General features: G+C 43.7%; 2 protein-coding genes across 4 annotated transcripts in view; both read left to right on the forward strand.

Moving 5' to 3' along the window:
• Pgm2l1 (phosphoglucomutase 2-like 1) overlaps nt 1-7,837 on the forward strand; it is a 49,166-nt gene extending 41,329 nt beyond the window's left edge. The window contains 1 exon segment of the mRNA NM_001109454.4: nt 1,430-7,837. Within this exon segment, the coding sequence (NP_001102924.1) occupies nt 1,430-1,532 (103 nt within the window). The 3' untranslated portion in view covers nt 1,533-7,837.
• A 7,848-nt stretch (nt 7,838-15,685) lies between these two features.
• Nucleotides 15,686-26,006, forward strand: part of P4ha3 (prolyl 4-hydroxylase subunit alpha 3) — a 34,951-nt gene continuing 24,630 nt past the window's right edge. Inside the window, exons 1-4 of one of the 3 annotated variants that reach the window (XM_087570559.1) lie at nt 15,837-15,945; nt 20,652-20,828; nt 21,485-21,627; nt 23,204-23,427. In XM_087570559.1, coding sequence (XP_087426685.1) covers nt 20,824-20,828; nt 21,485-21,627; nt 23,204-23,427 — 372 coding nt within the window. In that variant the 5' untranslated portion in view covers nt 15,837-15,945; nt 20,652-20,823. 3 annotated transcript variants of the gene reach the window in all.

Consider the following 26,006-nt stretch of genomic DNA (forward strand, 5'->3'; position numbering starts at 1 on the left):
CCCCAAATATTTCACTGTATTAGACCTATACCATGTTTTTAACTCCTCTTGTCAGTGGACATTCAGAGTATTTTTAAACTATCAAGAGCAGTTATGATTGAGTTCGTGTGGCATTTTTTATTTTTCTTGGATATATATAGAAGTAGGATTGCTGGGCCCTAAGCTAACTCTTTTTTTACCTGCCAGACTCTTTCCCAAAGAAGCTGTATCCCTGGGAATTGAATTTCAAATTTTAGTGAATTTCTGTTCTTGGGAAGACTGAGATTTAGGATAAAGAAATGATAAATCTTGTTTGTTTTTTTTTTATCTGCCATGGTTTTGTATAATCTGCAAGTTCATTTTCTAAAAATATGGGTTCAGTTTGTCACAGATCTTCTTAGTAAACATACCAAAAATTATTTAAAAGTGTTTCTTGGGGCTGGGGATTTAGCTCAGTGGTAGAGCGCTTACCTAGGAAGCGCAAGGCCCTGGGTTCGGTCCCCAGCTCCGAAAAAAAGAACCAAAAAAAAAAAAAAAAGTGTTTCTTATGATTATGTCATTCATTGACCAACGAATTTGGGGAAGGAGTTTTCTTTTTTAATTGCCTTCAAAACACAACTAGGATGTGTTACTTTGTATTTCCCTGTTCCATGTACTAAAATTAAAATTGTATTTCTACTGGAGAAGAAAAGAATCTCTTTATGTGTGGAGCAGAGTTTATATTTACCCAAATAATTTTAGCTTAAAATGAGGAATTATTAAAGTAATAAAAATGGTTTTGTTGTCTGGCTTGTAAAATGATTGTGGAAGCAGGTACAAGAAGCCTCGCTAGAAATGTCTGGCCTATAGCAGTGCTTCAGTGATGATTCACAGGGAATACTTGTAAGGGTAGAGTTATTTTTTTTTAATAAACACCTCATTGTTTTTCTTCTTTTCTTAAAGACAGGCTCTCACTTTGTAGTCCTGACTGGCCTGGAACTCTATATAGACCAGACTGGCCTCAAACTCACAGAGATCACCTGCCTCTGCCTCCCCAGTGAGTGCCAGGACTGCTCTCTGATACTGAGAGATGTATAGTATTATTCCATATCTTCTGTACTGAATGTCCAGTGTCTCAGAAAGCCAATGCTTAATAATACTACCATTGGCGTTCTGGCTATTAAATTGACTAACCTAAGAGAATTCATTGGTCATGATGAACTCATACTTTATCTTGGGCCAAAAGACACCTAGTAACTCAGTTCAACTCTAGCTTGTGATTGTTGTTTTCTATATAATTTTTTAAACAGTCTTCTTTTGTTTTATTTCAACTGGGTGGATTTCTATTTTGTTTGCCAAGTATTGAGTAGTCCTATCTGATATGTGCCTTCCTTTAAAAGTGAAAATAATTTAAATAAATGTTAAGGCTATGAAAATAAGAACTTTAAATTTCTCTGTCTTTTTCCCTCAGTGACACTGCCTTACTGGAAGAAGAATTAAAGAAACTCATTGATGCTCTGATAGAGAATTTTCTTGAACCCAGTAAGAATGGACTGATCTGGCGTTCTGTGTAGGGCACATCAGTACGTTATGCCTTTGCACTGACATATGGAACGAAACCTCCAAGAACTCCACTCAGTGAACCTTGTGTTAGAATTCTCTCGTCTGCCAAGTTATCTTTCCCCTTTTCTTTCCTGTGTTCAGCCGGCTAAATAGATTATATACATTTGAAATGAAAATGTTTGGATACGAGTCAAATATTTTCAAAATCTTAAGTGACAGTCATTACAATGAAAGTGTTTCAGTGGCTCGCTGTTCCTCCTGTATCACAAACAATACAAAAGTGAGTTTTCTTATTGAACTGTGGTTAAGCTTAGTTATATATCTTGTAATTGTGTACAGCATGGTTGAAAGAAGTCAAACATTACATAACTATAGGGTTAGTTAGGACATTCTTTCTTAATGGTGTGTGTGTGTGTGTGTGGAAGTATTGTCTTGCCCAGGGTGGGAAAGTTCTGTTGTAGATATTGTTTTTCAAATTAGAAACCTAGCTTGGTGACATATTCCTGTTACAGCCTTAGGGGGCTGAGGCAGGAGGATCATTAGTTTATGGCCAGCCTGTTGCACAATAATGTTCTGTCTCCACAAAAAAATAAAAAAGAAAGAAAAGAAAAAAAACTGTATCTAGGTCATTTAGGTTTTCTGACTAGGACAGATGTTGCAGTCTGTGGTTGTGCACCCGTGATGGATGTGTCATTGGCGTGGTGATCATTTACGTATGTATTTAAGACGAACGTTTACTGAACACAAAACAGTAGTGGCAGCACTCCGAGTGGATTTACTCTTGTCAAATTCCTCAGTGCATTCTCAGGGTCAGGTGTGAACCGAAACGACGTGGAACGTAATTCCATCAGTCCATTTTCAGGTAGTTAAGGAAGATCTTCCAGACTGTATAGGTGCTTCCTCTACAGAAAACAGATCTGTTGACATCTAGAGATGGGTGTAGAAAAAGGTCTTAATGTGGCCTAATGTGACTGCAGCTGGGTCTTCATGCTAGGACTTAGTTATCATAGCCTGTAAGTGACAAGCTCCGTCCTGTGGCACAAGCATGGCATTTATTCGGCAGTCTTTTTGAATTACATTTTCATAGCCAGGTTTGTTGTATCTGATAAGGTGATGCTAATTTCAATAAGAAATGAAGCATCAGGTTAGAAGTATTTCCTACAGCCATACAACCTTGATTCAATACCCAGTCTCACTTCATCTCAGAAGCCAAGCAAGGCTAAGGTGCTCGGATGGGAAATCTTAGTATGAAGCACTGAAACTGATGTTCAAAACTGAGGTCAGTCTATTTTAGGGTGTTGCTGGCTTTGGAATTTCTGATCATATAAATACTTTTCATCTTTTTCAGTGCAAAACAGTTTTCAGGAAAGTCACTTGAGGTTGACTCTTCAGCCTTCTGACGCCCTAATAGAAAAATAGTGTCTAAGCTTTCCACATTATATCCCTACACAGTTTACAGAATACATACATGATAGTCATGATGACAGTAGCAAGGCTTTCAGGTGTAATCATTTAAGAAAATTTGCCTATAGGAGACAGCACTGATGTTAGATGATTTGTTTCCTAAAAATAAATACTAAAAAGCCTGAACCAATTAGAACGTTCATTAGACCATGGTTTGGTTTGTTGCAGCTTGAGGATAACTGTGTGGGGATAATCCCAACACTGCTTTTACACTGCGTTGCCACGACTGCTCTGTGTTCCTTCCTTAGAGCTGGGTCCTGTATGGCTATGGATGACAGCTAGTGACTGTTCAGTGCCACTTTAAAATAATCTCACTCTATGAGATTATTTTAAAGACTTTGTGCTAAAGAAGTAGTGCATAGAATTTTTTTGTTTTATTTTTTAAAATGTCAGCTTTTAGGAGTATGAACAGTAATTTAGGAAATAGCATGTATTCTACAAAGTGGCATAATCAAAGCTGTACATTGGAAAACATGCATATTCAGTTTTAGTGTCTGTGTCTCAGTGGCCCAAGGACAAAATGAAACTTAAGTGATGTGACAGCCAACTTATAACAAAAGAGCCACATCATGATTGCCCTTCACTTACAAGAACATTTTTGTTTCCATGCTTAAGCATATTTAAGAAATAAGTCATCTTAAAGTGAAGTTACTGACATTCGAGCTCTTATCTTGAAAAGCTAAATTCCAACTCTATATAAAGGTTCCGAGAGTGCATAAGTTGCGGAAACTATTTGATTTTGTCTACAGAAATCAGAATCAGAATCCATCTGAGCATGTTTAACATGAACTTGACACAATGGGTGCATAGGTGCTTAACAGGATAAATTTAACAACAGCTCAAGAGAGGAGTGCCAGCCTGTGCGTCTCAGCCTTGGGCTAAACTACGTTGTTTATCTCTTCCCCTTTTTTGGCAATAATATGGGAATATATGCTCTTTGAGCAAATAAATCAAAACAGGTATTTTCTGAGGAAAAGAATTAGACTGGAACATAGCCCAGTGGTAAAGCACTTACCTAGCATGCAGATAAAGCAAAGCTTACATTTGATCACTGGCGATACAAAAAAAGAAAGAGAAAGAAGGTTATTATTGATGGAGCAAAGTCAAATCATAAAGTGGCAATAACCAATAAGAGACCAACAAACTATATATACATGCCAGTAATGGTGACAGAAGAAAAGCTTGAGAAGTACAAACCATGCACTGTAACAGGATAAACTGTATGTGAGGCTGTTCACTTATGTTTGTGAGGACGCACAGACAGCAAGCCTATACTGTTTTCATTCCTTCAGTAGTGATCGCTGAAAAGAAGCCCAGTTCTAGGAGGTGAGGTTCAGTTGAGCTGTGGGGTGTTATTTTAGAGTCACTCGAAGATAAAGAACAAAATTAAAAGAAATAAAACCAAGATTGAAAAGTATAGCCTCTAAGAAAAAGTTCAAAGAATTAAGATTTTTGGACTCTGAAACAAAGAGCTATTGAGTTCATTTACCAAACCATAAGTTATTCATTGGGATGTTTACTAAAGGTATCAAAGTAAGAGGGACTAATGGCACCCTGATTATCTCTGGTAAAGACACCATGGGGAATAAAGTTGTAAAAAAACAAGACCTGTTCTATAAACACGGAAAAAAAAGATATAGAAGGGAGCTAGTTGAAAAGTGAGTCAAACGGGTAGGAGAAGTTTAAGAGAAGGATAATGGGGTTACTGTGATCATAATGCATTCTGTACATGTACGTAATGGTCAGAAATAAATGAATAGACAACGTGAAATGTTTAAGAGGTTAGAATTTCTTGGGCAGAAGTGATTATAAAACCTATTTGAAACCTTATTTTTGATGGAATAATATTTGAAATATTAAGGGAGATACCAGATGGCAGTTTAAAGATCCTTCAAGCACATTTTTAAGAATCGGGTTGGGACAAGACTTATGTATAGAGCACTATCAGTAACTTCTGCATTTCACTCCGTATCTGGTTGGCTCACCAGTAACTTGTATATATTTTGAATGGGAGGTGCATGGGTGCAGTGATGGGTGTTCTCTTTAATTTGCAAGCTGTATGAGACTTGAATGCACTCTTGTTCATCTCGGGGAATGAGCAGCTTTATAAGATATTTAAGATTTATTGCAAATATAAAGTATCAGTATTTGGATATAGTAACTTAAAGAGAGATTCTAAGAGATTGGATATTTTGTGATGTCTGCATGTAGCAAGTAGACCCCCCCCCCTGCCATTTCCTCATCAAGATGCTTCTGAAATTGATGCAACAGAGAGTGGGAGTCCCCTGGAAGGGTTGAGTACTGCTGTTCCTGCTGCTGTTCTCGGACCTCCCACTGATATTTCTAAAGCCTGAAAACTACAAATTCCACTTGGAAACATTTAATTTCCCACCTTTCCTGCTCTACCTCTCTTCCCTAGGCATCCTCTCTCTTACTGTGAAATGCTACTACCCTGTTACCTCACTGATAAGTCTTAACTGTGTTCATTCAGATGGCTTTAAACTTAGTCGTGAATTGTTTATAGACTGTTGTTTTCATTGTTGTTGTCTGAATATCTGAGATGTACTGTATGAAGTAACCTCACTATCTTTCAAAGCCCATTTCTGGTTGCTGGACACTCCTAGATGGCGTCACTGTGGGCTTTACAATGAATTTGTTTTCTGAATTTGTTCTAGAAACTGATGAGGAAACAACTATACCAACCAAAGTAGTAGGTTGACCAAGGATTTTATTGGGGGTCCTCTGTGCTTTGGGCAGTAAGAGTACAAAAATTTGAGGGAATTTTTTTTTTTACATTGCCCCTCAACGCATTTTACCATAAGCCGAAAGAAGTCGAAGAGAGCTGGTTGTGGTAACTCATATGTATAATCTCAGCCCTGGAGAAACTGAGGCAGGAGAATTGCTGGGAGTTCACAGTCAGCTTAGGCTACATGGAGAGATCTAGACAGAAAAACCTTAAAATAGAAGAGAACAGTGCATTGTCTGCCTCTTCACAAAGCATTGGTTTAGTGCCAGTCAAACACAAGTCAGTGTTACTAATATTTTTAACTAGAGAGAGAGAGAGAGAGAGGGAGAGAGAGAGAGAGAGAGAGAGAGAGAGAGAGAGAGAGAGATAACCTATGCATTTAATTAAGAGGCCAAGACAAGGACGAAGTGACCAGAGTCTGCTTTCTAAATTTTCCATCCACAGAACCCTAAAGTAGAAAAGTGTGAAAAGGATGGAAATGGGGCCCAGAGCAAAGCCCAAAGAAGCCACACACTGGCGTGAGGCCATGAGAGCCTCTCAGTCACAGTGGATTCTCAATAGAGTAAACTCTAAGAGAAACATGGAGCCAGGACGGAGCTCAGTGGTAGAGTGCTTGCCTGACATGCCAAAGGTCCTAGGTCCAACATCCCCAGCACCATTGAAAACATTTAAAAAGGGGAAAATACCAGAAAAGAACACAAGCCTGTCATGTAATTCCTCAACTCCCAGCCCCAGACCCCCACCTGCAGTGGCTGCTTTTTCCTGAAGGAATACACAATGACCTTATAAGAAATGTGCATTCTAGGCTATTCTCTGCCTTTCTGACCTGTACTTCCAAACTGTTAATGCCAGACCAATTGGCCTGCAATATGTTACCCTTGAACCTTATAACATTGTCTGATCTATAAGCCAATTTGTTTTCTTTAATTCACTGACAGACACTCTTCAACCCACCTGTCAGCTGCCTGACATGGTTCATTGTTTTTAATATCTGTTTTTCTTAATTCAGTATCTCCTGTCATGCAGTATTTAACTGGTGATAATAGTAGTAAAGGAACAAGCTTAAAAGATAATAAAACAGTAGTTTTCCAATTCAGTTTCTAAAACAGTATTACTGAGATATCCAGTAAGCAACATTTACTAAGCATGCATACCGTTAAATACTTGTTGTCTTAGGGATTCTGTTGCTGTGATAAACACCATGACCAAAAAAAGCAACTGGGGAAAGGAGGGGTTTATTTCCTCCTTGAGCTTATACTCCATCCCTGGGGGAAGCTAGGGCAGGAACTCAGGGCACGAACCTGGAGGCTGGAACTGAAGCAGAGGCCATGGAGGGGTGCTGCTTCATGGCTTGCCTGCTTTTTGAGAACACCTAGGTCCACAATCCCGGGGCGAGGGGAGGGGGGCACCACACACAGTGAAACGGCCCCTCCCACCTCTATCATCAAGAAAATGCCCCATAAGCCAATCGGATCTGGGCATTTTCCCAACTGAGGTTTCCTCATCTAAAAGAACTAGCTTTTGTGTCAAGTTGACATAAACCTATGCAGCACACTGTTTCTTTGAAGAGTACAAAGCATCTTTCAACATGAAAGTATATATAATTTTGCTCGCAAAACAAGGTTTTGGCCAGGAAGGCTACGAATGTATCTTATATGGGTTTAATGTCACTGGTCTGGATGCCATTTTGAACCTAATAGCTCCACCTTTCAAGTGAGTCACATCTGATTTAATAATGCTTAATGCATTTTGTCCAATATTAGGATTCATCATGTGTGTTATTGGAGTCACTCAGGCACAAAAAAATGGGAGGAGGGGTGTCTGTACCTGTGTATGATGAGACCATGTTATAGACCACTATAAGCTCTTGGTGTACATTATTGAATATGACAGGTAAAACACAGAATTAAGAATGTAATACTTTTCTAGTAGTAGCTCAGAATTGTGCCCTTGTTTTCAACAGTTTCTGTCAATATCTCATCTTTCCCTGTAAAAGAACAGGGTCTATTGTTAGCCTGTGAGAATTTGCACTTTATGTATTTGTGTGTGGATTTCTGTGGTTTTAACCAAATGAAATGTTCTCAGTAATAAACAGGTCTCTCCATAGGCATGAGTGTCTGTGCAGTTTTTATTGTCTCAGATACTTTATAGTTCATGAAGTTTTCTTTCTAAACTGAGGTCCTTAAAATGTGGCATAACTTACCCTAGACTTTGCTTGTAACTTAAATTCATTTTTTTGCCTCAGTGTGATGTGGATTATTTCTTGATTGGCTCATCTGGAAGTCCCAGAGGTTGGAAGTCTCAGGGGTTATCATATTAAAATGATAGCCTGAGGCTACAAGGGAAACTGGGGTTCAGAAAGGTTGATTTCCTGGTGGGGAGGTAATGAGAGCAGATGAGATCCAACTGGGTGAGGAGACTTTCTACTTGTCCACTCCTTCCACTGGTGGACAAAAACTTTAGAATGTGTTTGGGGTTAGGGTCCCAAATCCAATCCAAACATTTCTCTCTGTAGTTAGGGCAACCTTTGGGCAGTTCAGGGACCCACTGAGAACACAGTGGTAGAGCCAAGGCATCTCCTTACCCTGCAGCTTCCTTCCTCAGCTAATGGCTCAGTTTGAGAAGGTAGAGCATTGATGAAGGAAGAGGCCACTGAGGGGAGGCCACTTCAGTTCACTCTGTACCCTGACTGCCAATGACCATCCTGCCACCATGGCTTTCTCACCATAATGCCATATATCCCCCTTGAACTGTAAGCCTTCCTTAACTTGCTTTCCCTTTATTACAACAGGAAAAGTAATACATTCAACCAAGTACCTGAGAATGGCTTCTCACAATGTACTCAATGAATCTCAGTCCTCCACCCAGATGGGGCATCCTTCCCTACTTAAATATAAAAGCCCCATGATAGAAAAACCCTGAACCAAGTGAGTGCTCAGAGATCACAGAGGTGACTGGGACTGATGCTCAGATCTCTTTAAATTGTGTGTGTATGTGTGTGTAAGTTGTAAATCTGTAACATGTTTAAGACAAGATCACATAACAGAAATGTGCAGATAGACTAAGAATAAAATGGTGCCAGACAGAGACAGGAAACTGCTGAAGCTGGGAGAGCCCTCCCCCTTTCACCTACACTGAATTTTGGCATTTCTGTTTGTCTTGTGCCCATGCACAAGGTCAAAGGAAGTCATTGAACATCCTCTGTCACTCTTCCTTATCCTCTTGAGGTAGTGTCTCACTGTGCCTAGAGCTCGTTCGTGGTTTGCAACACCCTCTTCTCACTACACTGGAGCCCAATAGGCCCCAATGATCCGACTGTCTCCCCCACTCCATGGTGCAGGCATTCATGGCAGTTTTTAGCGCGTGTGCTGTGGATCCAGATTCAAGTCCTTATGCTCACACCACAAGTCCCTTAACCTCAGCCATCTCTCCAGCCCAACTTTTACTTTTTTAACCTAGTAAATCCTGCCTCCATGGCGTCTTACTCTGAATTCCTTTTGTAAACAGGCAACCTTTATGAAGTCTGGTGTTTGTTGACTTTTTCTTTCTTTTCTTTCCCTCCCCCACCCACCTCTTTCTCCCTCTCCCTCTCTCTCCCCCTCCCTCTCACCCTCCCTCCCTCTCACCCTCCCTCTTTTGAGACAGTTTCTCTGTGTAGCCTCTAGAACTAGCTCTGCAGACCAGGCTGGCCTCAAACTCACAGAGATCCACCTGCCTCTGCCTCCTGAGGGCTAGGATTAAAGGAGTGCACCACCACTGCCTGCCTGGCTGACTCCTTGTATTATGAACTTGTTGTATACAGCCAGGGGCATCCATCTGACAATTGATTTTGTTTTTTGTTTTTGTTTTGTTTTTTTGAGACAGAGTTTGTCTGTGTATCCTCTAGAACTAGCCCTGTCAACCATCATTTAGGAAGATGAAGTAGGAGGGTTGCCATGAGTTCAGGGCAGAAAACAAAACAAAAACAAAAAAAATAAACAAAATAAAGACATCTTTAAGTGTTCAATACATTCACCATGTTCTTAAGCCTTTCCAATGCCATGTTAAAGCTGCAGATGTAGAAGTAATAGACTTGGAAGTCTTAACTGTACAAAAAGAAATGAATCTTTTTTGCTAAGCCAATAGCAAATGTTTACCAAGGATGGTGGATGTGTATTGGCTTCTAAATCCCACTAGGGGGCAGTGTGAGAATGTCTCTTTGGAAAGACCCTATCTACTTTGAAAGAAAAGGTGTCTTTTAGTAAACTGGCTATTCGGGCTCTGGAGACAGGTGCATCTGAGCCATGACAAGCCCAGAAGACTGAGTTAATCCTGACAGTGCCCACTTCCTCCTGTAGCAGTTCTTCATTCCTAAGAGCTTTCTCAACTGACGGAGCCAGGGTAGAGATTAGTGTGTCCTCTTTTAATATAGAAAGAAGTGAGTAGAAGTCAGTTCCCAGAAAGGTTCCTTGGATATAAAAGAGAGGCTACCCCAGAACTGATCGTGAGCAACTTAAAGGAATGGACTGGAGTGGTGGTTCAGCGGGTAAGAGCGCTGGCCACTCTTCCAGCTGACCTACATTTAATTCCCAGCACCCACATGGCAGCACACTATCACCTGTAAGTTCAGTTCCAGGGGCCTCTGTAGCCTCTTCTGGCCTCTGTGGGCATTGAGTATGTGTGTGGTACCTTTACATACATTGCAGGCAAAAACACCCATGCACATTAATAAAACATCTGGTCCCAGAGATAGCACCAGTCTCTCTTTCAGAGGACCTGGGATCAATTCCCACACACATAGCAGATTACAGTCTAACTCCACTTCCAGGGGATCTGTACCCTCTTCTGGTGTCCAAGGACACCAGGTACCTATGTGGTAGACAGACAGACATGCAGGCAGAACACCCAGACACATAATAAAATATAAGTGATGGGTGGAAAGAACATGGAAGTCAGCCTCGGAGGCTCTGTTCTTGCTCAGGCTGTGCTGCAGCTGAGCCCTTTTGTCTCAACTGTGAAGTGAATACATATTTCATATTGCTTAATTTTTGACTTTAGATTTATTTTTTTCCACTTTATGTGTGTGTTAATACTTTGTTTGCATGTATACATGTGTGTGCACCACAAGAGCGCCTGGTACCCACAGAGGCCAGAAAAAGGCATCAGATCCTCTGGAACACATTGGTTGTGAGCTGCCATGTGGAAATCAAACCCAGGTCCTCTGTAAGAACTACAGGTGCTCTTAATGGCTGAGCCATCTCTCCGGCCCTGGAATGGTTAATTTAGGGTCGCCATGGAAACAAAACTCATGGATCTGTAAAGGATTATCTAGAGTAGGGTAAATGAGTCAGGAAGACCCATCATAACTCTGGATGGTACCTTCCATGGGCTACGGTCCTGGATTAAATAAAAAGAAAGGGAGCTGAGCCCAAGCAGTGGATGATGGGGGCCTCAGAGGAAGCATGGGAGACTGGTCATGATGGACTGTATGTATCCCCTGAAACTGTAAGCCAAACCTTCCCTTCCTGAATTGCTTTGTTGGGTGTTTTTGTTGCATCAACGAGACAGTAGCTAATACATACTCCATGGATTCATTGTCAGAAGAAAATGGAGATAAGTATTATAAAAGGTTTGACAGAAGGCTGGGATAGTGACCCTTTAAAGAAGAGAGAGGCAGATGGATTGTCCTGAATCTACTTTATTCTTTCCTTCTGAGTGCATGCTGATTGTTGTTAGGCACACTCCATTAGGCAGTCCTGCCTACTCGAAGCTTATGATCTGGTGGCAGCAGACAGCTATTTCCCGCAAAAACAAGAAACTATGAGTGTGATACATTCTTCTAATGGAAAAATATAGGGTGTGTTTCTAATGGAAAATATGGGAGCTTTAACTTAGCTGGCAGACAAAATGTCCCCAAGGAGATGATGACTCAAAGGATGAAAAGGAGGTAGTCAGAAATTACTCATGAGTCAGGAGAGAGCATGGCAGGAGCCAGAAATGAGGAGACCAAAAGGCAGCACACTGGGAGGGAGGGAGGGAGGGAGGGAGAGAGGGAGGGAGGGAGGGAGGGAGGAAGGAAGGCAGGGAGGAATCAGGGGAGGGGCACGGGAAGAGCTCAGGGGAATGGCTGTTTTCAAAGATGCTGCTCCATTTTCCTGCCTTCATATTTATCTGATAATTTTTATATTTTCCTCAGTCCTTTTATTCCTATTTTCTTTTTCTAAAAAAATATAGTAACATTTCCCAAAAGCTAAAAATGCTTTTCATTTTTTAACCTTCAAAAATAGGAATAGCATAATAATACAGGTTTACATCAAAGTCCAAACAAGAAGCCACAGCAGCTCGCTAAATACCAAAAGGAACTTGAGACCTAAGAACAGTCCCCAATAAAGGAATTCAAGGGGTTGGGGATTTAGCTCAGTGGTAGAGCGCTTGCCTAGGAAGCGCAAGGCCCTGGGTTCGGTCCCCAGCTCCGAAAAAAAGAACCAAAAATAAATAAATAAATAAATAAATAAAGGAATTCAAAAGAATTTCTATGCTGTAGGAAATTCTTGTAGGAAAAACCAAATGTATATTTTACCCTGCCTTGTCCACAGTGTGCAGCTATAAAAACCTAAGAAAATGCATGAAGCAGGAGTCAAGTCTTTGAGGACTCTGAGTTCCTAACACCTGTATTCAGTTCTAGGAAATAAGTGGCAGGGTGGTTTAACTGAAGCCCCCAGTTTCTGGCCAGAGAATCAAAATGGGGTCAGGCGGGGAGCACAAGGAACTGGAAGATGTTAGGCCTCAGTGGGGAAGGCCACAAGAGTGAAATTCTGTAATTCCTGGGCCCAGTGTTAAGCGGTATGTTGATGCTTAAGAGCAGGGCATAGACTTGGGTACTGAGACACAGGGTACGCCACTGTCCACATCCCAAACTGCCCAATTGTGTGCACAATGTGGATGTATGTCACATGAGAGCTGAGTCCACCTGGGACAATGGCAGTGCCAGAGAGAAAGAACCAGACCTGAAGGACATACAATTCCAATTGTCTAGTGCTCAACCCAAGAACTCTTAGCATACAGAGAATAAAGAAAATCTCAATGAGCATAAAAAGGAGATAAAAGAGGAAAACAGAACAGAAAAGACAACCGGTGATGAGGACAAAGCACAAATGTCAAGGTTGTTGAAAACGATGTTAGAAGATACTCTAAGAAGCCCGGGTGAGCATGCTTGAAATGAAGAGAAAGGTGAGAGAGACAGAAGAAAAGAGGAGGGAGCAAAGGGAAACCTTAGGACTGAGTGCAGAATGGAGATGACAGAGGAGTCGATGTATTTAAACAGATTCACAGAAAGTGTGTAATGTGAAGGAGAGAAAAATTGCTCTAAAAAAGAATCTGAGCCTCAGAAATCTGATAGGAAATACCAAATTCACGTACTCAAGAAACGCAAGAAAATTCAGAAAAAAAAATAATGTAGGATCAATTCCCAAATTTGATAAAAGGTACAACTTACAGAAGCAAGACGTTTAAGTGATTGCTAAACAGGACAAACGCAAATAATTCAATGCCAAGCCATTAAGCTGCTGAAAGATAAAAGACAATATGACAAAGAAAACACTTTGAAACTAGCTGGAGCAAATGATACAGGAGTGATGGAAAGAGATGTACGTTTCCCCCTGAGGACAGAGAATGCTAAAGTGCCGAAAGAAAAGCAATGCGAACATGAAATGTTATGGCCGATGAGACAAACCAGAAATAAAGCAATCCTACAGAAAGAGCATCAAGAGACTTAGTTGCCATGTAACCTGCTCTAGAACAATTGCTATGCGGATCGAATCAAGAACCAAAATTTCCCAAAAGAAAGTTTAGAATTAACTGACTTCAATGGTGAACTCTTCAAGTCACTCAAAGAAGAACAAATTTCAGTCCTTTCCAGATTCTTCTAAAATGTAGGAAAGGAGGGAACACTTCCCACTATAATCTCTGAAACTAGTTTTACATTGATATGAGGACCAGACACAAATAACTATAGGCTAACATCTCTTATAATAAAGATATAAAAATTTTACAACAAAATATCAGCAAACAGGGGGCTGGAGAGATAGCTCAGCGGTTAAGAGCACTGACTGCTCTTCCAGAGATCCTGAGTTCAAATCCCAGCAACCACATGGTGGCTCACAGCCACCTGTAACCATGTAATCTGATGCTCTCTTCTGGTGTGTCTGAAGAGAGCGACAGGTTACTCTTCAGACACACCAGGGTACAGTGTACTCGTATACATAAAATGGATAAATAAATCTTTAAAAAAAATCAGCAAACAAAATCCAGCAGCACGTTAACACAAATGTGCATCGTGACCTAAGAGAACTTATGTTAGGCATTCAAGGTTGGTTTAACCCACAATAATCCATTTATATAACACTATATTAAGAAAGTAAGATGCAAACACCACACCGTCATCTTAGTTGGATGTCTTGAAGCTGAAGTGATAGGTGATTGTGAGCTGCCCGACCTGGACGTGGGTGTGGGAAATTCAACTCAAATCTTCAGTAAGAGCAGTGTGTGTGCGCTCTTAACTGCTGACCACCTCACCAGCCTGTTTCCTATTGTTTACACAAATTATCACAAACGCTGTGACTTACAATAACCCAAATTTGTTGTCCTACTGCCTCAGAATTCAGAAGTCTGAAACAATGTGTTAGACTTTCTCGGCACTGTGATCAAATATCTGACAGACACGATGTAAGAGAGAAAAGTTTTCTTTGGCTCATGGGGTCCATCGTGAAAAGGAAGGCATGGTAGCAGGGCCTGCTCCATGGTGCTGGCAAGATACGTGGCTAATGCTCACACTACCCAGCAGACAGAAACCTCATGGCTCTGGCCAGAAGTGAGCCCTAATGGAGTAGATAAGCCCTACTTCCTCAAAGCTTCATAGCTTGCTCTTTGCCAAGTAATCAAAAGGATGAAGCTATGGGGTACATTTCAAATTCAAACCATAACTAATATGTGTCACTCAGCTAAAATTAAGGTGTCAGCAGGTATCTGTTCTTCCTGAAGACTAGGAAAGATCTGTCCTCCAGCCGTCTCAACCTTCTAGAAGCTATCGTCTGTTACCCACAGACCATTTTCAAAGTCACGACACAGCATCATCAAGTCTATCTGACTTTGCTGTTATTGTCTCGTATCTTTCTTTGCCTTTTTAAAGGGACCTTGGCAATTGCACTGAGCCCACCAGGATAATCCAGGATGGCCTACAATCAAGATCCTTGTTAGAACTACACACATTGGCTCTGTGATGCTCTCTCCCCATCAAAGCCTGCCAGGAGGGGCCCCTCTTGCGTGCCCTCACCCATTTACGCCTGTGATTGCCTGTGGCGCGTTTTCGTGACAGTTCACTTTTCCATGTCCCTTTATGAGCAGCAAGCTGCATCTGCACCTACTAGAGCACAGATGTTACCGAACACTTAAATGAATGAACATTGCTGGGCAAAGGGGTAACGGGTGAAAACAAGGAGCCCAGTAGAATATAATGATACTTTTGTGTGACTATGTAGTGACTGGATCCCAGAGTTTCAGCTTCTGTAAGTCCTAGCCATCTTTCAAGATCGCCTGAGGTCCTGTCCTCTGTGAAGAGCCCCCCACCCCCACCCCCCACCCCCGCTCTGCCCTGCCACTTGCACTTCTGTCACCATGCTGTATCTGTCACACTTTGGAATTCCCCTTCATAATCCAAAGGTTTTTGTGTTCTTCTCTCCAGTCCCACAGGAGGAATCTGGCTGATGGTACAGCACAGCGTTAACTAAAGAAGTCACTGCTCATCCGCTCTGCCTCAGTTTCCCCAAGTGTGACGGGCACCGTAGAATCAGGGAGGAGTTAGCAGCGGCCCAGGCACTGAGATGTCTGGTGTTGAGGGGCTGCCAAGGGCGGGAGACGCGAGGCTGCGGGGCGGGAGCGGGCGGGCGGGCGAGCGGGCCGGGGCGGTGCCGGGCGGGAGCGCGGAGGGACGCGCGACCCCGCGATGGGCCCAGGGGCGCGGCTGGCGGCGCTGCTGGTGCTGCTGGAGCTCGGGGTCCGAGACCCTGTGGCGGCCGCGGGGCGGGAGGACACGTTCTCCGCTCTGACCAGCGTGGCGCGCGCCCTGGCGCCCGAGCGCCGGCTGCTGGGGACACTGAGGCGCTACCTGCGCGGCGAGGAGGCGCGGCTGCGCGACCTGACCAGGTGAGGGCGTCACCGGGGAGACCCAGCAGTGCTGGGTGAGTAGTAGCTAAGACCCAATGTGACTTCCAGACCCAGCTGTCATGGTGTGGGGACCCTGAGATACTTTGAGGGAAAAGAGGAGTTCTGCGTCACAGTCTATGAGAGTTCTCTCTGTCCCATGTGCTCTCTCTCTCTCTCTCTCTCTCTCTCTCTCTCTCTCTCTCTCTCTCCCTCTCCTCCCCCCCCCCCCCCCGTATATGTGTCTCTCTGTTTCTGTCTCCCGGACTCTGTGTATGTGTCTCTCTGTCTTTGTGTATGTGTCTCTCTATGTATATGTCTGTCTTTGTCTCTGTCTGTCTCTGTCTCTGTCTCTGTCTCTGTCTCTGTCTCTCTCTCTCTCTCTCTCTCTCTCTCTCACACACACACACACACACACACACACACACACACACAGAGCCCAGGGTGCCACACACCTCCCCATCCATCCACCTCCACATGTCCAAGTTGGTACCCTGTGAAAAGCATGGTGATTCTAGGATTTACTTGGATCTCACAAAATGCTATGGCAAGTAGCGAGTGACCTCGGACTTCTTGTCAAGTTACTGCCAACACAGTAGAATGGTGTAGTGACCATTATAGCTCTCATTTCTCTTCCACACATAAAAGCTCTCTGAATGTAAGTAGTGGCTGAGAGGTTGTATGTATGAGAAAATATCTGACTCTAAGAAAACGATGGGAAAGCTATTTCATGCTGGGTAATGCTGGGTAATAATGCAAATGCACAGCCTGTATTATTTTCTATGCAGTCAGAAAAACAGCGTTAGAGACTGGAAGGTGAACTGTTCTAAAGTGTGGGACTTCGGGCGCTAATCGGTGTCCAAGATGAGGAAGGAATCTTTGCACAGGGTACCGGCATGCTCTGTGCCTTCTTCACTTCAGACGCCAAGACGCCCGCGGACGGTAAAACGAAGCCGTTTCCACATACATCCAATTGTCCTTACAGACTTGGCTAGAGAGAGCAGAAGCAGGTCATTTGATTTCTAGCTTTAACTTTAAACTTCAAATGCATCCCCATGCCAGCCCCCCTCCCTGCTCCACTCACACAAATGTTTATAAGAAATGGTCATTAAGGACAGCCAGTTTCGTAAGAGTTGGCTAATCCTGCAGTCTGCTCTTCAAATAGCCATCGGTGGCAACTGATGACTTGTATTCGGGCAAGCATTTGTCTGAGTTGCTGTATCAAATCGGCTTGTTAAAAACTGCAGGTCATACTCTTACGCTAAGAAAAACAATCTGTAAGTAAGAGGCAAGTTTAGGAAAAGCTAAGAAAAGAGACCTGTCTATACTAAAAAGGAGGAAGAAGAAGCAGACGAGGAGGAAGAAGAGGAAGAGAAGGAGGAGGGGGAGGAAGAGGGGGAGGAGGAGGAAGAGGAGGATGATAATGCAGGAAGAAAGTGTGTGGGACACTGGGTACAGAGTCTAGAGTCAGGAGCTCCACAGCCCTCTGTTTGGCTTTTGACTCTAACAGTGTTACGTCTTTTAAGATTTAGTTTCCTAATTTATACAGCGAGGCTTTAATGGTTATTCTCATTGGGTGCTTGGAACGGTTGCATCCCGGTAAAGTTATTTATCATTGAGCTTAGCACGGAGTAAGTTGCTGAGAAAATGCTAACTCCTTTTGACTGTTCAAAGCTGGCTGGTGAAGTCCAGTCCCAGCAGTGGGGAGGCTGAGGCAGAAGGACTACTGTGGGTCAAGCAGCACCAGCGTGAACCAACCACCAACACCGCTGCTCATGGACTAAGCAGTAACCCCGCCAGCTGTATGCACTTGCTGGGATTCTAAAAGACCTAAAAAGGAATTTAAAAATATCCTAGATTCTTTTCTTAGATGATTATGAACATTTAATCTCATCACGTTCGTGTTGATGTTTAGAGGCTGTGATTCTGTCCCCCAGTCATGCTCTAAAGCCCCAGTGGAGTGTTCGCTTTTAAAAATGAGAATTTGGGCAGTTTGGGCTCATTTTTCCATAGTCCCAATCTGGTGATTTTTATGTAAATTGAAATGTTATTTGTAAGGCCCTCGTTTTATATTCTCTGGGTTTCTAAATCAGGAGATGAGGTGGGTGTGGTTGCTGAAGCTGCTCCTACCAGCTAATGGATAGAAAGTGCTCATTAGCGCCCCCATCACTGCGTACCCCATCACAGAGCACACAGTCGGTGGGGGGGGGCACAGTCGGCAGGGGGGCGCAGTCCATCTCTAGTTTTTGTTGGTGCCGTTAAGAAATACAAAGAGTGAAAGACTGGAATGAAATCTGGGCTCAAAGTGAAGTATCCAGGATGCCTCCAAAGAGTGGTGGCAAAGCCATCTCTCAATTTCAAAGGAGAAACACATTGAATTGACATGGCCCATGTACTGTGGTCGAATAAGCTACCCGGGAAGCTTATTGCAGGGATTGGGTTGCAAATTTTATGTGCAGATTCTTGAAGGAAAGGATCTGATTTTCCACTCTCAGCAGCATTTGTTAAAGCAAAAAGCCGCTTAGGGAAGCCTGAGGTTTGCCTTCAGCGTCTCTGGAAAGGAGCTGTTTGCTCAGAGGCCGGGCATACAGCCAAGTTTGCATTCCTAGCCAGCCTCGGATATCAATCTATAGATCCCGCCATCCCCCTTCTTCCCTGTGTGAAAGAAAAAGAAGTCATATTTGAACACTGCCTTGCTTGATGTGCTGCAGTAACGAGAAAGCCCTTGGTCTGATGCAAAGTGGGGTGCAAGGAAGGCAGGAGTGAAGACAGAACTTTTGGTTTGATGACTGACGTGGAGCGATGTTCACCTCTGTGCCTCACTGCTTTCCCTCTGCGCCTCTGATTGTCCAGATGCCTTTTAAACACTTGTCCTTGCCCTAGGAAGGGTCTGTTGATTCTGTTGTGGAAAGGTGATGGGAAGAACAAGAATGGAAAACAAAAGGACCCAAAGAGGTCTAGCGTAGACCAAACCAGTCTTTTCACCTCACGGAGCAGAGCTGGTTGGTGGCTGGGTCAGAATTAGCCTCAGGGCTCGGGCTCCTCCCAGCTCCTCCCTGTCCAGTGTGCCTTGTAAAAATCACGGCGCTCAGCCTCAATTGTTCCTGGACACTTCACTTTTTACGCCAGACTTGGCTTGGGCCCATACTTGGACATTTTTTTCTGTCTAGCAGTTCACTAAGTGGATCCATATGGAGCCCAAGCAGGAAATAGCGAGCTAAGTAAACCGGTCTCCACACTCCAGAGGCAGGTTTGGGTTTGAAACCCCAGAGGAATGGCCCACAAGCAGCCCAGTCTTTGGGATTGGAGACCCCAGAGGGACTTGCCAGGCTTCTGTGTCCTGCTTGGGTCACCCAGGCCCAGATTTTTGTTCCTCTGTTTTTGTTGAACATTGATTGCCTGGAAGCTTCGGTGGGAGTCTTTGTCTATTGCCAGCTTTCTTTCTCGCCTGCGAGCCTCGCTCTTTGGAAATCCTCAGATTACACTGCCTGTCTCCCTCCCACATTCTTCTCTCTCTCTGTCGACAAGGTCCCTCACTTTCCTCAAAGCACTCGTGAGCTCTTGTACTCACTCATGCAGTCTACTTCTATTGGGCTGTTTTTATATTGATTTTGAAATTAATTTTTGGATAAGGAAATAAAGCTATTTATTAGAGCAGTGGTTCTCAGCCTTCCTAATGCTGCGACCCTTTAATACAGCTCCTCATGTTAAAGAACTTGGGAGGCTAAGTCATGAGGATCACAAGTTCAAGGCCTTCCTGGAACTACCAAGTGAGTTTGTGGTCATCCAGGGCAAATTAGAGATGCCCTATCTCAAAATTAAAAGAAACCTAATGATATAATGCAGAGATAAAGTACTTGCCTCATGCACAGAGTCCTAGGTTAAATCCCCAGGAGCATACACATCCACACAAGAGTATTGAATTTAGATAATATGATCTGAACGAGAATAGTCCTCATAGGTTCATAGATGTGAAGACTTTATCCCTAGTTGGTGTAACTATTTGGGAAGGATTAGGAGGTGTGGTCTTGTTTGAGGAGGTGTGTCACTGGGGACAGGCTCTGAGGTTTCAAAACTCACTATTCCCAGTGTGCTCTTTCTGCCTCATGCTTGTGGATCAAGATGTGCGCTCAGCTGTCCTTCTGCCACGCCATTGCTCTGCCATCATGAACTCTAACCCAACTGAATACTCTCTTTAATAAGTTGCCTTGAAGGTACTAAGTGATAAGAACAAGTTCTTTCGGACCATGGGATATCTTTTGGTGGGGGAAAGGTTTGAGGGGTTTAAGACAGAGGTTCTTTGTGTAACCCTGACTGTCCTGGAACTTACTCTGTAGACCAGGCTGGCCTTGAGCCCAGGGATGGACCTGGCTCTGCTTCCAGAGTGCTGGGATTAAAGGCTGTGCCACCACTGCCCAGCTTGGTCCATGAACTCAATGAGCAGTGGGTCTCATCTTTGCTTTGTATCCCAGGACCCAGCATGGAGTCAGGCATCTCAGAAATGATGCTTACATGTTAACTCATTGACTACGTAGTTACATGTCAAACGTTTGCAGTTTGTACACATTGGTTCCCATTAGCTCGAAACCTACCCTTCTTACCTTCCCTTCTTCATTTATTTTCACGGAGCCATGGCGAAGTCAACTCAGAACCAAGGCTTCTGAATGGAGTGGCTTTGGTTACAATGCTGGTTTGCTACTTTCTAACACTGCAGCCTCATTTTGTTTTCCTCTACTGCAAATAGGACAAAATAAAATCTTCACTGAATGGGCTGGAGAAGTGGCTCTGTAATTCATAGCATTTGCAGCTTTCCAGAGGACCCAGGTTTGGTTCCCAGCACCCACATGGCTCACAACCATCCACATCTCCAGTTCTAGAGGATCCAGAGACCTCTCTTCTGCACCAGCCCTGCACACATGCGGTACATAGATACACAGGAAGGCGAAACACCCATGTACATAAAATAGAAATGAAATAGAATAGAACGCCCAGTACGTGGTAAGGATCCAGTAGGTAGCAGTCATGGAAACATTTAAAGAGCTCCTCAAGAAGCAGGTTGCCTACACCTTTTCCAACCACCATGGTTCCGTACGCTCCGTGCTCTCTTAGCATACCTCACACTGACTGTTGTTTGTTCCCAAATGCTTCTGAGTTCCTTCCAGACACTAAGTACTGGGTCTAGAGTGACAACAGAGGGACAGAGCTTTGTGTCTGTAAAGCCTTTGGGCTGGAGCACACCTTACCTTTGTGTCTCTAACATTTAGTGTAGTGACAGACGCACTGACTAAGCGGTCTACACTGACCCTTGCAGTGAATAAATGAACGGACCGGCTTATGGGTTATTTACAGTTTCCAGGTCGTTTATTCCTGCCTGGATTTTTTAGATGAACTGTTTACGGGAGTTTCAAGAGGTTCAACACTCCAGTTTCCATACCACCACCCCATTCCTAAAGAGGTTAGGGCTACAGGCAGGTACTACTGTAGCCTGCTCTTCATTTTAGCTGCTCTCATCATGGTAGCCCTCCTGGGATATAACAGTTGTGTCTGGGTGAGACGTTTCTTCCTCACTTCTTTCAGATTCTATGACAAGGTACTTTCTTTGCACGAGGACTTGAAGATCCCTGTAGTGAATCCCCTACTTGCCTTCACTCTCATCAAACGTCTGCAGTCTGACTGGAGGAATGTGGTACACAGTCTGGAAGCCACTGAGAACATCCGAGGTAATGAGGAGGGCTGTGGAACACAGGGGAAGCTTCTAGCTCCTGATTCAGTGGTAAAGAGAGAGAAACTGTTGAGTTACAATGAGGATTAGCAGAGCAGACAGAAACTCCTAATCCCTTTCAAGTCAATAGCAAGTCCCTTGCCAATAGGTTTATAATTTTATTTTATTTTTATTTTTTAAAACTTTTATTATTTTATGTATATGAGTACGTTGTTGCTCTCTTCAGACACACCAGAAGAGGGCATTAGATCTCATTATGGATGGCTGTGAGCTACCATCTGGTTGCTGGGAATTGAACTTGGGACCTCAGGAAGAGCAGTCGGTGCTCTTAACCGCTGAGCCATCTCTCCACCTTCCCATCTATGACCTCACTTGATCTTTGCCACAATCAAGTGAAGAAATGTACATCTGCCCAGTTAAATATATGTGTTATGGAAAGAACGTTTGGCCTTGTAGTCGTTTCTGTTTCAAGTTTTTAAACCTGAAAGTTAGAATAATGTAATGTGACCTGTAAAGAAAATCACTTTCCTAATTCATTCTACCTCGCACTATAAAAAGTTGGTTGGTTTGGATCAGTTACGAAAAAAGAGTTGGGGCTGGAGAGATGGCTCAGCGGTTAAGAGCACTGACTGCTCTTCCAGAGGTCCTGAGTTCAGTTCCCAGCAACCACATGGTGGCTCACAACCATCTGTAATGGGATCTGATGCCCTCTTCTGGTGTGTCTGAAGACAGCCACAGCGTACTTATATAATAAATAAATAAACTTTAAAAAGAAAAAGAAAAAGAGAGAGTTGTCTCTTGCTAAAGGGAAGGATTATAGACGTACAGGGCAGAGGAACACAACCAAGCTGTGCACCTTGTTTCTTTTCGCCTCCTCCATGCCGTTGTTCTGGATGTCCCTCACTCAGAGAGTCATTCACAATCTACTCTGGGTGGGTGGGAATGGGAGTATCTTCATAGAAGCAGGGGGAGGGAATATGGAGGGGGGGAAATAACATTTGTAATGTAAATACATAAAATATCCAAAGGAAAGAATCTACTCTGGAGGGCTGGAGATGCCAGTGGTGAAGAGCACTGGCTGTGGTTAGGGATTTAGCTCAGTGGTAGAGCGCTTGCCTAGCAAGTGCAAGGCCCTGGGTTCGGTCCCCAGCTCTGAAAAAAAAAAAAAAGAGCACTGACTGCTCTTCCAAGAGGACCCAATTCAGTACCAATGCCTGCATCCCAACTGCTCACGCCTGCCTGTAACTCCAGCTCCAGGCGATCTCAGGTGCTGCTCTTTGTGGCCTCTGAGGTCACCTGCACACACACGCACTCACACACCCACACACATACACACACTCACACACCCCCACACACACATGCACACACACGTACATACACTCACACTCACACACGCACATGTACGTACACACGTGTACACACATAAACGCATGCCATTTTAACAAAAAGAACCCAGTGTCCCAGGAGCTGAGCTTGTTGCTGAGGGCAGTTTGACCAGGTAGTCAGATCCCACATGGAATAAATGCCCATTGCCTGAGTTTCAAGGTGGGGTCACAGCCTTTCTACCTGTGCAGCTCTGAAGGATGGTTATGAGAAGGTGGAGCAAGACCTTCCTGCCTTTGAGGACCTCGAGGGAGCAGCAAGGGCCCTGATGCGACTGCAGGACGTGTACATGCTCAACGTGAAGGGCTTGGCCCAGGGCGTCTTCCAGAGAGTCACGGGCTCCTCCATCACTGACCTGTACAGTCCCAGGCAGCTCTTCTCTCTCACAGCGGATGACTGCTTCCAAGTTGGCAAGGTGACATGCAAAGAAGGCCGCCTGCTCGATTCTACTTTCTTATGGATGAACTGTATCTCATACATGTGTCTCTATGTATTCCCTATGCTTGAGGTAGTGACAGGGTAGATCACTAAGACTGCATCGTGCAGAGTAGGAGAAGCAAAGTTGAACCCCATCTTTTAGCCTCCCATGCTCTTACCATGGGGACGTGAGGTTATCATATACTTAGGGCGTGTGAGAAGGAAGAGCTTTTCTTTTCTTTCCAACAGGGCATTGTGTATCCCAGGCTGGTGTCAAACTTGCCAGCGTCTTCCTGCCTCTATCTCTCCAGTGCTGGGATTGCACCATGCCCGGCTTCTGCAGTGCTGGAAATCAAACCCAGGGTCTCATGCATACTAGCCAAGCACTCGACCAACTGAGGTACAGCCTTCACGCACAAAACGGTTCAGTTATCCACGCCAGGCTGATAGCCATGAACCAGGCAAAGATCATAAAAAACAAAACAAAACAAAACAAAACCCTCTAACTGCAGAGCCTGCTAGTGTATGAACCGTGGTGGAAGCAGAGGGAAGGGTGGAGAGGAGGATCCAGATGGTGCTGTGAAGGTGAGATCACAGAAAGGCCTACTGAGATGCTCTGGAATCCTTTGCTGTGTCCCCTACGTACTCAGAAATGCTCAACTAAGTTAGTGTCAAACAACCAAGGCTGTGCACCTGATGTTGCTCGAGGAAATAGACCCCAGGAATCTCCCGTGGGTGTATTTACCTGATATTTGCTCACACTGAGTTGTTTTATAGTATACTCTTTGCCAGCCTTTACCTTCAAAGACATGGGGTAAAAAAAAATTATTTTCCTTTAGAAGATGCTTACCGCATGAAAGTGTTACTTTTTTTCTCCTGCCTCCCCCTACCCAATGTTCATTCACCGATCTAACAATGTGCATCGTGGGTCCTAGCTCCAGGCTTGGGGAATCAGGGTCCCAGACCTACACAGAGTAAGGCTCTCTGCTTGCCCGTTCTCTCTCTCTCTCTCTCTCTCTCTCTCTCTCTCTCTCTCTCTCTCTCTCTCTCTCTCTCTGCAGTCTTGGGCAGAATGGGAGTCCTGTCATGCGCACGGCTAGTTCAAGTAGCTGGTGCACAGTGCCAGTAAATGCTCGTTACTGGAGCCTCTTGGCCATGCATTGAGAACCGTTAGCCATAGACTGAAAATCTAGTAAGCTAACTTCCTGAAAGTCTTGCTGCAAACCTGTGTTTGTTTGGAAAACAATGCACTTCAAATTTATCTGTATTTATTTGAAAGATAATGCATTCCAAAATGTAGGCCGTACCTAGGACAATATCAAATGTAGTTTTATCTCTCTATCTCTCTATCTCTCTATCTATCTATCTATCTATCTATCTATCTATCTATCTATCTATCTCTCGTGTGTGTGCAGTTATATCTATGAATGAAGTGACATTCATTTTCAAACTTGGCTATATTTAATTACACAGTTTTCCTTCTTCCTCCTTCCACCTTACTGTCACCCAGGTCACCAGTGTTCTCTCCGAGCAGGACATTGTCTTCTGCGTTGGCTTCCTCACTCTGCAGTTTATACTACGATACATTTCTATTGTCATATGTATTGACAGCTCATTTTTTCACCCCGCCATTAATAGCTCATTTTTAAAGACTTATTTAGTGTGTGTGTGTGTGTGTGTGTGTGTGTGTGTGTGAGTGAGTGTCTGCTCACGTGTACGTCTGTGCACCCTGTGCATGTCCAGTGCCTTCAGAGGTAGAAGATGGTGTCAGATCCCCTGGAACTGAAGTTATGGGCACTTGAGAGTCTCCCTATGAGTAATCAGAATTCAACCTAGGTTCTCTGCAAGAGCAGTCAGTGCTCTTAGCCATCTCTCCAGCCCAGTAATTGATTTTTATAGATCTATTGTGTGCATATGCCATAAATGGCTTAGTCTCTTGTTGATATGTGCTCAGGCTACCTGCCGTGTGAGCTACTGTGAGGAATGGATGCTACTGGCGTTCTTTTTTGTCTTTTTTTCCCCCCCGGAGCTGGGGACCGAACGCAGGGCCTTGCTCTTGCTAGGCAAGTGCTCTACCACTGAGCTAAATCCCCAACCCCGCTACTGGCGTTCTTACTGCATCCTGTGGCTGCTTGTGCTTTCTGCCTCACTCTGTAGCCCAGGCTGGCCTCAGTTGCCCACACCCTACACAACTCAAGCATCTGCTAATGTGCTCACTGCTTAAGTTTTCAGCTAAATTTATGTTTCTACCACCTGGCATTTTACATTTTTTCTTTGGAAACATGTGAGGACTTGAAATTCCCCATGAAAATATCAGATGAATGGTTAGGACTGGGATATAGCTCCCTAGCATGCATGAAACTCTTGGTTCAATCTCCAGCATCACTTACATACATATACAACACATACATATATACCACATACATACATACACACCACATGTACACATATACATGCTGCACACATACCACACATATATACACACTACACACACCACACACATACACTGTCCCTACCATACATATACACCACACACATACCACATACATACACACCACACATACACATGTATATACT

This window comes from Rattus norvegicus, chromosome 1 (genome assembly GCF_021556685.1).
Source record: "Rattus norvegicus strain SHRSP/BbbUtx chromosome 1, alternate assembly SHRSP_T2T, whole genome shotgun sequence".
NCBI classification, from domain to species: Eukaryota; Metazoa; Chordata; class Mammalia; order Rodentia; family Muridae; genus Rattus; species Rattus norvegicus.